This window comes from Falco peregrinus, chromosome 5, assembly GCF_023634155.1.
Source record: "Falco peregrinus isolate bFalPer1 chromosome 5, bFalPer1.pri, whole genome shotgun sequence".
Classification (NCBI taxonomy): domain Eukaryota; kingdom Metazoa; phylum Chordata; class Aves; order Falconiformes; family Falconidae; genus Falco; species Falco peregrinus.
In genome coordinates, this window is record NC_073725.1 from 105,163,094 (window position 1) to 105,178,153 (window position 15,060).

Consider the following 15,060-nt stretch of genomic DNA (forward strand, 5'->3'; position numbering starts at 1 on the left):
GAACTAGAATCTGCTTGGAGTTGTGGCAAAACTTCCTTTGATTTCAGTGTGGCCAGGGTTTCCATTTCATGGTTTCAACTCTCTTTAAGTCTAGAAGATCTAACAAAACCAAAATAAAAGTGTTTTTTTTCCTCTGGTTTGGGCATAGAAATAATTTCTTTATACTGCCCTTCAAGGTAATAGAAATCAGAAAACAGTTCTTTGTTTAAAGTGCTTACAAGCCTTTATAACTATGGCAGATTTCATTACCAAGAGGTGTTACGTGATCTTGGTCTCTTTTATTCTGTAGTAGCCTAGAACTCACCCATGAACCCACATGTTGAGATTTGAAAAGTGAAGTAAGATTCTTTGGGAGGAATTCTTTTATTCAAAAACACTTGCATCTCTACTTAAACTGCTGCTTTTGTGCAAAATTGAAGATTCAGATAAGTAAAAGGATTATCTGGGAATTTCACAGTGTGCAGTATTGTGTATAGTTTACTAGTGGGATACTCACAGTACATAGCCTTCAAAACAAAAATTGTTCTGCCCATCACTTATGGAACATGTATTACCATACATGAAATTCAGATACAATTCATCTAATGCAACAATGACATCTCTTCTAAAATTCTTTTCCTGTGTTCTTTGGCATCAGACTCACCTGAGAAGTAGGACCTTTTCTATGCCCTGTGTCTAATTTTGTATATTATTTTCATGTCATGATTAGTTTCTGGTCTTTTGTATTTACTAAGCTAAACTTCTCCTTTGGGATCTTACCGTATTGTGTTTTGATTATTGCAACAACCTTTTTTTTCTGGCTTTAACAAAACCAGTTTTACCTTCCATGTATATAGGCAAATGTTATTACAAAAGTAATTTTTCTAGGTAATCGCTATGCTGCACTGCTCTTTGCATTGCTCTGACAACTTCTGTATTGCATCATACAGAAACTACAAAGCCTTTTGAAAAGCTAGATAAATTATTTATCCCAAATCCACAAATCATTCTGCCATTGAAGTGGTTCATTCCTGTTCCTGCTGGTCTAAAATACCAGCCTTCATTCTTAACTTGGTATTGGATTTATTTTTTAAAATCAGTGTGCTTTTTTTCCTCCCTATATAGCCCCATGTTTTTGGAAGAGCCCTCCCCAAAAGTTACATGATGATGAGAACAAACTTGACAGCTGTTAATCATCTTGAGGTGTGAAACCAATGCCTGCCATTAAAAGTATATGGCCTGTATGGGTTTTTTTTTTAGTTGCATATTCTGTTTAACATACACCATAAGAACAAAAGAGTTTTATGGCTATGGGTTCATATTTAAGTCTCCTCATGTTGTTCTAAGTCTTTTATGTTAACATTTCACTATTTGCTAGGGTCTTAAGAGGATAATATGTTCATATTTTTGCAGCTATTTCAAGATACAATATTTGACCTACATGTAATTTAAGACCGAACCCAATTATATAATAAAATCAGAATATTTGCTACAACATATGAATATATCATCTTGGGTTTGTGTTTAGTCAGTCACCATTCTTCAAGATGAATAGTTGCAAAAATTCTGTTCTGATGCAATTTTGAGTTGTTTCTTAGCTTTTAAAATAACAACCAATATTTTATCTGTCGTGGTTGAAATGACTTGCTAAGACTTTCTTTTCCATTGTCAATTATGGGCTTTCTTTGCTATTCTGGGAACAGAGTTAACCGCGATCATTAGGGACCTGTCCAAAATTCATAGTTGTAGGAAATGGAACACCGTTGTGTTCATTGTGGTTGCAGATTTGATAATGGAGATCATGTAAAAGTAGGATGTACTTTTGATCTTTTGGCCAGATAGCAGTTTGTGTTTAACAACTTGACCAGAGATGAGGTAGACTTCAGAAATTATAGTTAGCATTCCTCAAGTAAGAAAGAAGTATTCAGGGAAACTGTTTCTTATTTATATTTTTATGTTTCAATTAAAACTTGTAACAGTAACTTTTGTATCATCTGGGATTACTTCATTATATTTACACTTGGGTAGATAGTTACTTTGAAACTTTAAAGAAAACCTTTTAGTAACTCAAAGTAAAACATTCCTGGGAATGGCTTCTCGATTCCCTGATTCTTGATCGAGGGGTATGAACAAAGAAGTTCTGTCCTAGTGTGAGTCGTTGGTATCTGTTTGGAGATGGTATGTTCTGTTTCAGCTGTCTCTTAAAGATTAGTCACAGTTTTGTCACATCATCTTTAAGGTCATTCATCTGCCATACAGCTGGTACTTGGGAGTAGGTTAGTTCTCTCATTTGTTGATGCATTATCGGTTTTTGCAAGGACACTTCTTTCTGAAGTTATACCGTGGTTTTCCTCCCCCCTCATTAGGGGGAGGATGTGGGTAAGAGAAAGATGATTTAATTTTTTTTTGTGTTCATCTTTGTCTGATTTTTTTGCACAGTATGTCATAGCACATGGGGATTGAATAACATTTCTAAAAAGATTAGTAGACCACAATAGTGGAATATTGCAATTTGGATAATCACTGTGATAATTTCGATTGTAAGGCGTTGTATGAACTGCAAAACTCTACTCAGGACCACATGTGGAGGTTTTCTGCACTGGGTTGTCAGTGAGTATTGTAGTGTGGAAGAAGGCACCTCGGGTTCGAGATTGCTCTGCTGTAGTTGACATATTGGACTGTTCTTACTGTTTGTAAAACACTTAATAGTCTCACTGTTTTTCTTGACTATCATCACTCTTACCCATGTATGTCTTGGAATCTGTCAAATAATTGTAAGTTGGCTAACTTTGGGTCTAGAAATGCTGCTGGCATCTCCTTGGCTATGGTCTGGAAAAGGGTACATCATGCTCAGGAGAATATGAAATCACTCTCAAGGGTTGTGTTCTAGTATTTATTCAAGAAGCACAGATGTTCCCTTAATTTCAAGATACTCAAATTGGCAGGGTGACTAGAAGATGAGTAACAGTGCACAGTTGTTATGGAAATAAATAGGTGGGCCTGTTTTTTAAAATAAAGAAATAAATGAAACTTCTGATCCAAAACTTTCATTAAAAAAATTGAAATGCTGACAGTATTCTTTGGGTATGACTTCACGAAACAGCTTGAGCTGAGCTAACAGTTTAGAGCTATCAGGAGGAGAGAAATTAGCCTTTTCCCTCTCCTGTCCTTATTCATACCTGTGTGCTTTTCCACCATTTACCTTCAGTGAGTTCAGTGATCTTCTCATGGCACAGTAATCTATCCAGCTCACAAAACCAGCAGAAAAGAAACATGGCAAAAGAAAGTATTTTTGTGGGTTTGGACTTCTGACTTACCTATGTGATGAGTGCTACAGTTGGCATAAGGTGGCCTGGAAGGACTAAACAGAGAGAGGCTACAGTGCCCGTGGAAGAGCATGAGAAAGGGGGAGGAGGAGGAATTTGACTAGAGGAGAGGGAAATGAGGCTGATACTTCTAAAAGTGGCAAATTTTTAATTCACCTCAGCCATACTGTAAAATCCTATTCTTTGTCAGCACTTTGAGGCTTTATTCGCATCTTGAGTACAGCACTTCCCAAAACAACTCATTCCAAAATTAATAAGAATAACAAAATATTAACAAAGGGTAGAGTGTGATTAAGTCAGATAACTTCTCAGGACTGAGGAGAATCATACTAACACATAAATGTAATAAAACCTGTTAAACTGAGCACAATGAAATGTATAACAAGGTCTGAAACTTGTACAACTAGGTACATAAATTAATAGGAAAAGCAAACTCAGAAGGTCTAAGTCTTATTTTTTTGCTGGTTTTATTTCTGACCTAAAGAAGGATCAGAACCTGTACCTGAAAGCTCCTCTGTTGTTGGTTGCTTGCTTTGGATTGGACTGGGTTTTTTGTTTTGTTTTGGGTTTGTGTGTGTGTGTGTGTCCCAGTTATATAATTTGGTCTAATAAACCATGTTAATGCCAAATTTTGGTTTACATACTGCAGTTGGAGGGGACTGTTGGAAGAACAAACTAAGTGGCATTTGGCCAATATTATATGTGAGATCAGTCACAGAGTGGGGAAAATTCCTGTTCTTAATAGAATAGAATTTTCTCCTTGCTCATATCTAAGCGCACACACTTATCTCTGCATACAACAGAAGATTACAAAATACTACCCTCTCTGAGGGTAAATATTATGGAGTTACTCATGTAATATAAATGTTGTTATAATAAAATTTAATCAAAACAAAAAAATAGATAACTGCTGTGATGTCTTGGTAACACTTTGCATTAAAGAGAACGATTTCTTACAAAGAAATTTGTTACTTAATTCCCCAGTCAGCAGGAGCACTCTGGAGAGAAATCCCTGCTCCCACATTGTCTGTAACTTATTTTTAATTACATTTAATCTCATTTAAGCATCATACAAGTGGTTCCAGTAATTTCCTCTCCCTTGAATGCCTCTTTCAATGGAAAATGTCAGGAAAGGATGCTACACTTTGGGTCATCATTTCACCCTGTGCAGAACTTGACTGGCTCTTTAAAATCCACATTGATAAATCAGTACAGTCCTTCCCACCTCCTCCTTCCTGCTTTCCCCAGGGAGGTAAGCTCAGACAAGCTCAACCAACTTCTTTGTTGTAAGTGCAGGTCGTGAAGGGTCATTTTATCCAGTGTCACCACACCCTGTGCATTCCCTCATGAGGGACCACCGTGGTTTGTAATTAGTTTGCACTGCTGGGTGTGGTAGAGGGGTGGAGAAGCATGAATCCTTCCTGATTTTTCTAGGCAGGCCATCATTAGTGTTCAGCTGCAGACCAGTCATGGTAATAGTTTTTCTATACGAATCTGAGGCAGCTTTAAAAATGGGTTGTTTTTATTGTCTTCCTAAGGGAAGCTCATGAAGGGAGTGTTCTGTCTCAGTGCAAATGTAATTGTTAGAGGGCATCCTTCAACTGCACTGTACTTTCTGTAGTAATCAAATTTACATTAATTTAGCGAAAGGAAAACAAACAAAACAACTTGCCAGGTTGTTTCATCTGTTTGTCTCCCAGTACAGGATTGTTCCACAGGCTACATTGATATGAAGAAACAATGTATGCATGTCTGCCTTTGAAAGCCCGCAGACTGTTTTACAAGCTACATGTGTGTTTATACAATAAAACATTCATGATGATTTGTATGAGAATCATGTCTCCCCGTCAGTTCAGCATGAATGTCCTTCAGTACGATGGTGGGATTTTGAAATAGCCAACATTTGCAGAGGTAGATAATAGAGGCTCCTGCTATTTATTAATTGTATTTGACAAAACTTCAGGGAATAGTTCACAGCATCTTGGCTGTACAGCCAGTGACAACAGCAAAGAAATGTAACTTCCTCCTCCTTACTCTGTAAGTTGCATAAATAAGGGTCATATGAAAGGCAGTCTTCAATGGAGAATCTAGACAGAACAGAAATTTGGGGTTCAGTTTTGTAATACCACATGTTCCCCAGAGAAGTGTTTCTTTGTTCTGCACTGATCTTTCCAGGATTAGGACTCTACCTGGAAAAATCACGGCTGTGGTTTTTGAGAGAACATTTTTAACAGTAATCACTTGTTCTGTAATCGTATTTTTATCGGAATTTCTCAGCACCGATGTATTTAAATCAAGTGTTCTCTTCCTAATATTTATTCCCTAGTAAATTGTAACTCTCATTACCATGTGTACAATCCCTGCTTGCAATGAGGAAGTTGCTGTGTCTTGAACAGCCATGTAACTGCCCGCTGAGTACCCTTTATCTAGCAGTTTATATGCTTTCTAGCTACTCATCACTGTCACTGTTTCTGCATTCCAGCCTCCAAGCAGATTCAAACTTATAATCTTTGGTGGAAATATCCGCTTCCAAAGTTTTCTTTTGGTGGTTTGCGTGTGGTTTTGGTTTTTGTGTTTGGTTGGTTTGCTTCTGTGTTTCTGGAAGGAATGCTTCCTAGTGATTATCCTGAAGAGATACTGGGGTGTGTTGAAGAAAGGGTTCAGAGATAGTAAGTGCGGAACTGTGTGTGTGTATGTGCAGCATTAGCTTGGCTAACGCTCGCTGGTCTTTTCAGAATAGTTGCTTTTCTTGGAATATTCTTTAGCAAAATTGTACCTCTCCTGGGCAGGAATTCCTGTTGTGTTTGGTGGTTGGTTTTAGTTTTGTGAAACCACATACATAGGATGGGTGTATATATGAGAGAATACTCCATAAAGTGCAAACTACTGAGATCTTTTTTTTCCCTTGAAATGTTTATGCAATATTTTTACTAAATTTCAGGGGTTTATGGTGCGTTAAATTTCCAGAAACAACATATAACAAGTACTCTTTGCACACTTAGCCAAAATGGTGTAGGAGATTCTGGTCCTTCGCAACACACTTTAAATCTTTTACTCCCTGGATAAACCTGGAGTAACTTAGCTAGACAGCAGAGCTACTCTATTCAGGATGACTCGAAGACTACTGGATAACTTGATATTCTTACAGTAATTCAGCTGTTTTGAAAACAAAGCAATGGACTGTTTGTTGTTCTTAATGTCATTTTCTTAAAATGAGCTGGGAATATAGCATATCTGAAGAGGATAGTGATAGTGGTTGGTTTTGTTGGTTTGCTTGGGTGTTTTTTAAGCATTATGCCTTTTCTTACATTCTTATTTTGTAACTGGAAACTTGCCACATAGGCATATTTCACCAAGAAAGTAACTATGTGTATAAGTGTATATTTCTAAGTTACCGGAATGGACAGATCAAGAGCAAAAGCTCCCATAAATATGAATCACAGGAGAAATACAGTTAGTGTTTTTTCTTTCAGCTTTGCTAGTTGTAATTAAGAAAATAAATAGACTGAATTGTTGCAGCTAAGACTAGGCTTCTTCCTATAGCTGTTACAGTCAAACGCAGACCAAAACCGGTCATGGGCTGTTTCACATCGGGAGATGGAAGAAAAGCAGAGGCAGTCAGACAGACGTTCAGAGTCTCTTACTTTTTGGCACACCAATATTTTACCAAAAATTAATTGCATTTATCTGATGGTTGTTTTGGTGGGGTTTTTTTGACAGCTCGGCAAAACAGATTTTGACTTCTAATAGGGAAAGCAGTCACATTAGCATATCAGGAAGAAGAAGGTAATGGAGATCTGGGTGTAGACATCACAAAATATTTCTGTTTAATCACAAATTCTGCATTTCTGCCCAAAGGCAGTTAAATGTGTTGGCAAAGATGATGTTAAAACAAAACTTAAACAAAACAACAAAACCAACTCAAAACTTTGAACAATCTATTTGTGGATTTTCTTCCTTAGGCAGAGTTCAGCTTTAGTTGATCATTTTCTGTTCCACTGAACTCCTTAAAACCCACAACTTCGATGGTTGAAGATTCTTCACTTCATTGGGCTCTTCCTTATTTAACACTTAGATTAAATGCTTCAGTTCCTTTTGCCACTGCTTAGCATAATGGCTTCTTGACTAGTCTTTAAAGGAAACAGGGGTTTTTGTTGTTGTTTTTTATTCTTTTGCCATCATATTTTGGATCTTTTGAGAAATCTTTAATCAACTGCATTTTAATTTTACAATTACTCTGATCAAAGCTGTGTGGATCTCAAAGATTAGCGTAAGATGAAAAGGAATTCTAGCCACATACGAAGATATTTTTAAGGTTCATATCCTAAATATTTCAAAGGACTTTGCCATGCAGACAGATGGTTTTGTGATAATTACTTCAGTATTAGGTTTTGAATGTGTGAAGAAACTAACTAACGGCATTGGTGTGAACAAGACAATCACAGAATAACTCTGTCAGTGAGCTTCAGCCCTGAACCAGCTCAGTCAATAGTAGTAGGCATCTTGAGCAGGGCTTTTCACAGTTACCAAATAATTTACTTATTTCTTCTGACAGATAAATAACTGTCAGACTAAATTGTGCCATTGGCCTAAGTAAATTAAAATACAAACAAACAAAACCCAACAAAGCAAAATAAGCCCACAAAAAACCTGTTCCAGAAATAGCAGAACTGATGCATTGGTCCGCTGTGCAATCTAGCAATCAGCACTTTTTTTCTTAAATATTAGTTTATTTTTTGAAGTAGCTTGCAATTCAGATATAATTTTTATAGTGTTGGTGTAGATTTGTAGTCCAAGTATAAATTTTGGAATGAGTGGACTCACTGGCTCCAGTCTTACAAGATTCCTTAGTGGTATCACTGAAACCTTTATTTCTCCAGCTGTGTAACTGGGGTTCACTAGGGAGTCTTTCAGCCACAAGTTCATGGCTCTGCTTGAGTGTGCGTGCACACACGCAATATAGGCACTATTGATGGGCAATCAATTTGCAATCTAAATTGGTGTAGAAAGGAAATGTAAATCAGTACTAAGTCTGTAAGATCTTTCAGAATGGACTCCAAGCGTTGTATTTGATATGCAATACAGAAGGGACTCGATACCATGGCAGAACTGACTTAGTTTTGATTATGAATTCACATAGCAATCCACAGACAAAATCAGCTCTCTGGAAGAGAGAATAGTTTTAAATTGTACTATTGTGTTATTTCATTTGGGTCCAAATTTCAGTTCTAAAACTGTATTTGCACTCTTCTGGTGAAGTAAAGAAACATCCAGAGAGTCGAATGTATCCTGCTTTAGATGTTCATTGAAGTCTATTTTGTAGGTGAAAGATGCCCTGAAACTTATTGATATGAAGGTCCTGCCTTTTTTAATGAATCTTATTCCTCTTAAAGACAGATTTTTCTCTTGTTTCTCAAGTGTGCTTAGTGAAGCTGAAGTGCACTGTCCTGATGAATGGAGAAATGACAGAACCCCTCTTCCTGGTGTATTTTTTTACGTGTATAAACCAAAGTTCATTATATCAATCTCCAAACCAGTACACTCTTGCCCTGTGTGAAGTGCTCTTAATGCTGCGAAGCATGTTACAGGATTAGAATGCTTTGAGGACAAGCCCCTGAAGGCATTTTCTCTGATTTAAGTGAAGTTGATTTTTAAAATGGTGTTAGCATACACATTTGTAAACAAACATACACAGATGGTGTTTGAAGTCAAGGCTTCTTGGGCTTAAATGGTGGTTACACAGCAGCTGCAGTGCTCTCAGGAGGTTCTTGACCATTTTATACTACCTGTGTGTATTGGTGTTTGGACGTGCTTGAAATGTGAGGAGAAACCATCCAACATTAACGGGTTGTGCTCAGAGGTATGTCATCTGAGCGTCACGCTGAAGAAGACTTGCAAAAATGAATGCACGTTCATGAGATAACTGTAGCTTCAGAAATCCTTAGGTAAGACAGGTAGTCTTCAAATAAAATGGTGTATGTGTTTCATATTTTTTGAAATATGGAAAGGAAGGGGGCTGCAGCAAAGACTGATCTAACCTAATACCAAATCTCCAATGGTGGTCAACAGTAGATGCTTAGGGAAGAGTACAAAATAGAAATAGCTGATCATGATGTTTCCTCAAAAAACTGTCTCATTAGCCAAGAACTGTGTCTGAGAAGCTTTCTTAGCTGTGGCATCTTGTGGCAAATACTTCCGCTGTACATAACACAAAAATTGTACATAACGTGGAGAATTAGCTCCTTTTTCTTTGCTCTGAATTTGCCACCATTTGGTTTAATCTGATGCGTGGGTTTTTTCCCCTCTGGTTGAATGCAGTGAAAAATCATTCCCTGTTTGCTTTCTTTGTAACTCATGGTTTGTAGATCTTCATCACACCTGCTCTTTCTCTTTTCTTCTCTGAAACATCCGCTCTGCTTAACTCTCCCCTATGTGGCACCTGTTTGATGCCTTTTGGCAACACTTTTTCTTTCAGTGAACTTTGTTGCATCCTACTGTGGTGGAGATGAGGAGAGTGGTACTGCACATAACGCTCAGAATGTTCAAACGGCACATCTTCTAGAATAATTGAAGAACTAGAAGTATTGATAACTTTGGTCTAGCAGTTTTTCCAGGAATTGCAGGATTGGGAGACTAGTGGGGTTTTTGTTTTATGAGTAGGCTACTACAAAACAGAGGTGTCTGCATAACAGGCAGTGGGATAACGTCTCTGGCTCCACTGCAGTTGCTCTTAAAAAGGCTGAGAAGTTTGAGGAAGTTACGCTTGGGATACTGGTAAAATTCAAGGAGAGTGTCCAAATGAGGACCATGCCTGCCATTTGACTAAGTTTATTCCAAAGAGATCATTGATTAACAACCTTTAGGAAGATAACCGCTTGTAAAGCCACATCCCTCATACAATCTGCCTTTAAAACCAGTTAGTTCTTTCAAACTCTATGAAGTTATTCTTGGTTGTGCTGCTTCCTTTCAGCTGGAAGTATCTTTCCCTCCTCGCCCTGTCCAGCTTCCTACTTAGTTTCCTTTTCCTTGTCTTCGGCACATGCTTTCTGTGGGATTGATCCTGCATTGCAGACAGGGCCCCTCGCGCTTCCTCTCTCTTTTCAGGGAATTTTCCCTACCTTTGTCCTAAGGTGGCCATCGAGCAGAGCGGGCACGGCTGCGCCGGCACTGCAGCGCCCAGTGAGTGCAGTTCGGCAAAAGTCTGTTTCCACTTTCCCAGCCGGTTACAATGAGGGGTGCGGGCAGGGGAGCTCTTGGGCTAAACAATAGCAACAAAAGTGGAACTTTAAAACCACCAGAAATAAACTCCTGCTTGCCAGACAGGAAAAAGCAACAACATGGGTGAATAAGAAAAGAAGAAAAAAAAAAAAAAAGGAGGGGGGTGGGGGTGTGTAGAAAAAAATGACACGCTGCGCTGCACGCCGCGGCAGCACGGCAAGGCCGCGCTCCCGCCGCAGGCACCGTCGGTGGGGGGGTGCCGCGCCGCTCGCTGCCCGCGCCCCGCGCTCCTGCCCCGGGCAGCGGCTGTGGGGGGCGAACGGCGGCCGGTGCCGCGTGCCGCCCGCGCTCCCCGCCGCCCCGGGCGGGCCCCGCCGCAGGGGGAGGGGCGGCCGTGCCCGCGGGTTCCGCCCCACCGGGGCGGGGCTGGCGCTGCCGCTCGCTGCGGCGCCGCTGCCGGCCCGGCCTCAGCCGAGCGCGGGAGCTGCTGCGGGCCGGGGTCTCGGTGACGGAGCTGCCGGGCGGGGCGGGCTCAGCTTCCTTTCGCGTTTGGCATCGGACAGAACCAGCGGTGACCCCCGAAACCGCCCCCCCTGCAGCCGCGATGGTGGCCAAGGATTATCCCTTCTACCTTTCCGTCAAGAGGGCGAACTGCGCCTTGGAAGCGCAGGCGGTGACCAGCCCGGCTAAAGAGACGGAGGTACTTAATCGGTTTTCTTTACAGTGTGCTCTGTGCTGCTCTGGGGGAAAGGAATGTGCTTTGGAAATCGGCTCCTGTGTGTAGGCAGCGGGTTTGTCCAGGCATCCTTTGCTGCCTTCTCTAGATGCTGAACTTCCCTTCTGAATAAGGCAAGGAACAAAGAATCTAGATTTTTGTTATCTGTCAATGTAAGGAATTAGAATTAATCTCGTAAGCAGCTAATTGAGAAATACTTGTTTTAGATATGTAAATAATCTATATGTATTTTATTCTAGGGCTAACCATTGCTTACAAACTGTTAAACTTACACGGGAACTGGGAGGGGATCTGGAAAACAGTGCCTTAAAGCATCACCTGTCTTTTCCTCATTAGTAATAAAGCAAGAAGTTAATCCGATAATGCAGTTAACTAAAAACTCTTCCCTGTTAGCACACTGACTGCTCTATTTCTTAAAAATCATTAAATCCTTTGAAGCAGCATCAAAAAATCTTATTCATTAGCCCAAACTCAACATATTAATTTGCAACATACTCATAAACGGTGGAATGTTTCAGGAACAAATGTTTGTGAAAGACTGAAATATTTGATACTTTAGGATAACGTTGCTTGTGTGCTTGTTTGGAAAGAAAACGGTGACCTTAAGGATTCTGTCTGGCTGCACTGGAGGAAGGATTAAATTTCTCTCTGGAAGTTTTTATCACCTACATATATAGCTTCTTCATTAGTCTTGTTTGCAGAGTAACTTGAAGACAACTAAAGAAACTGGGTTTGTTTAATACAGCTACATCAAAGATTAATTATCTCCAGCAGTTCAATGGGTCTAAAGTAAAAGTAACATAAGCCAAGTGACTGTTTAATCATGATGTTTAAGCTAAGAACTGATAAGAAGATGCTGCACTCTTGCTTTTCAGGGTACCTTTTACAAAAAGGGATTTAATTATCGCAGTTGACAAAAGTGGAATTGTTTTCAACTCTCTGTTTTTGGAAAATAACACCCCGAGTGTGTGTGTATACATGCATCTATGGAAAACACAAGTTGTTTGTTATTTTACTAACTGTGATATTAAAGAAACATGAGTTTAGCTTTTACTGCATGAAGGGTTTCCCGTGAATGAACAGGATTGTTAAATCTGAAGTGCTGGAGTGTTGCGCTCTTACAGTTAGGAAGGACGGCTTGATTATATTCAAATTTCAAAGTAAAAGTGTCAATGAAAGCTCAGCACATGAGGAAGTATCTAATAGCAGATGCGATCAATCAAAATTACAATGTGCAAACAGTTGGTTTTGATTTATCATCTTTTGGTTTGTGTTTTATACAAATAAGAAAATGTATCCTATGCTTTCGGGCTGTTTCTGAGAGTATGATGGACTTATGTCGTTCTGAAAAATAAACTTTTTGTCTTAGGAGGATATGGGAAGACCACCTGGCACTCCAAGAATTTGGTTAAGGAAGTAGAAATAAACGACTCTTTGGGGAAAAAGGCATTATCAGGATAGATGTATACAGCCTCTTTCTTTGAAGTCTGTCAATACCGGACGGTGGAAAATCCACGTTTTATCTCGAGCTTTTATTTTAAGCTGTTCTTCCACCCTTTAGTACTTACAAGACAAATAAAGTGATTGAGCGCCTTCTACCACAATTTCGTGTTATTACACCAGAATGCTAGTTTGCAGTGTGGGGGTTATGAATCTCTGGCTTTGAAAACCTGAGTTTCATTTTAATTATTAGCACGTGGAGTTGGTTCATTTATTTAATAACCTAACTGGTGCATATGTATGTTGATATATGTGGAATACAACCGATTTTCTGCTATATAGATGCTGATTTTTGGTTTTAAATCGGAGCTCATGATTATAAAATATTTCCTCTGACTTTACTAACAATAATCTTTGTTTGTTTTGAAAAAATACAAAATATAGCCTGGAAGATCAAGTGTAATAGTACTTACATGGGATGAAATTCAGCAAAAATCTTGAGCATATACTGTATTGCTGAAATTTTCCCAAATTTCCAGCTGGAGGTCTCTAGGTAACAAGCTGAAGCTTGCTGGCAACAGATTTAATTTTTTCTTATTCTTGAACTTCACTTGGAGCCAGAAAAGCAGCCGTGAAAAACTAGGGATGTTTTTGAAGAACAAGTCAATGGCACAAACGATAACAGAGGTTTTCTACTTAGTTCTTTCTTTAAGCCACACCAACTTCCTTGTTATAAGCTCCGTAGAGGTAGCACAGTCACAAATGAAACGTCCAAATGTATGTGCACAGTAAAACACTGGATTATGAGAAAAGGTTAGTGTACCTCTAGTCAAAGTGCAATTATCATCGATCTTTCTAAGTGCAGTTTAAGGGCAATAAAACACAGCTAAGCTGGAGGAATGAGTTAATATAGGAACTATAAGGCCTTTATATATATATCATTGCATACCTCACATAAAATACCATAGTACAACCCTAGATGTGAATGGTACAGAGGTGTTGGGCTTTTTCCAGCTTTTTCATAATTCAGAAATAGAGACCATTAGTAAAACTTATAATTTGCTTGAATTAAGATATAAAAAGCCCCAGGTCTTTCCCAGTAACACATACCATTGTCTATGTTTCACTGGTTAAAGCAACTCCTTTATCACCCCCTCTAAAGGGAACAAAGTGAAGCACAGCCAGTGGATGGGCAGCAGGTAAGAAAGAGCACGCACAATCACAGATTAGGTGTAAAGGTCTGAACGTGAAGATGTGGGAAGGAAGACGTGAATTTGTCAGAGTAAGGATGTTCTGTTCTGCTGCACAGGATCTAACACAGTGTCTGGGTTCAGGCTCTAAAAACTTCAACAGTGACATAGGATTCCTTTGCATCTCCGGTGCGTTGTAGGTCTGCTTACGTGTCTTACGCTGCAGAAATCTTAGACCAGGGAATCCGGGCTGTTTGCAGTCTGTCTTTTCGTCTGATAGCCTCACTAGTTTGATGTGCAGGAGGTCTACGCTTCCTCTTGCTCAGGACTGTTTAATTCAGCATGGTTTGTGCAGGAGGGCTAACCTGAAGGGTAACCCACAGGCTTCTGGGTTGTGGCACATCATTAACATGAGAACCAGGCATGGAGCCAGAGGGAAGGGGGGCAAAAGATTACGAGATAAGCTGCAAGTCATGAATTTTCTTTGATCTTCACAAATGTATGCATTTTGCTTGTAATGAAATATTGTCAAGTTGCAGTTTTGATGTATTTCAGGTAAGTTCATGTGCAGTGTGACTGCAGTGAGCTAAACGTGGAAACATGTCAAACCTCCCCCCTCCCCGGAATTGTTGATCTGTTACACTTAATGGCAATTTGAAACAAACAGCTTGCCTTTATTTTTCCATTCAGTAACTCACCGTATGACGTCTGCTTGTTAAGTGGCAGTCCAGCTTCATATTCAGTTTGTTCCAGAATGGAAAAGGTCTGTCTTGGGTAGGCTGTACAAGCAACTTCTAGTGAGAGGAAATGCAGAATTTAATCAACTCTGTTAGTTGTCTAGGTTTTTCAAAGTTTCTGTTGCTTGTGTTGATTTACCTCAGTCTGAGGTTTTTCTGTTAATTGGCCTTCATTTCCGAACTTCTGGTAGATATATAGATTACTGGACATTGCAGACAAATGATCAGTCAAGATAGCTGGATGCAACTTGCCCTTATGCTGCTGATGCTTCAGTGGTTGTGTCTTGCACATGGCAAATGAAACCTGAGGTCTTTAGGGTGGTGACAAATGAGGGCAGCCTGTTTGCTGCAAAATGATGCGATAGCGTGTTGCAAGCTTCAACTGATAGTCTTTGACTGAGAATACCACTTCTTTATATGGCTTTTCATTGTAC

At 39.4% G+C, this 15,060-nt stretch overlaps 1 protein-coding gene across 3 annotated transcripts in view; it reads left to right on the forward strand.

The window, feature by feature from the left end:
* ARHGEF3 (Rho guanine nucleotide exchange factor 3) overlaps nucleotides 1–15,060 on the forward strand; it is a 144,295-nt gene that overhangs the window by 94,544 nt on the left and 34,691 nt on the right. Inside the window, exon 1 of one of the 3 annotated variants that reach the window (XM_055805868.1) lies at nucleotides 10,955–11,223. The exons of the other annotated variants lie outside the window; for them this stretch is intronic. Coding sequence (XP_055661843.1) covers nucleotides 11,128–11,223 — 96 coding nt within the window. The 5' untranslated portion in view covers nucleotides 10,955–11,127. Of the gene's footprint in view, nucleotides 1–10,954; nucleotides 11,224–15,060 lie in introns of those variants that run through there. 3 annotated transcript variants of the gene reach the window in all.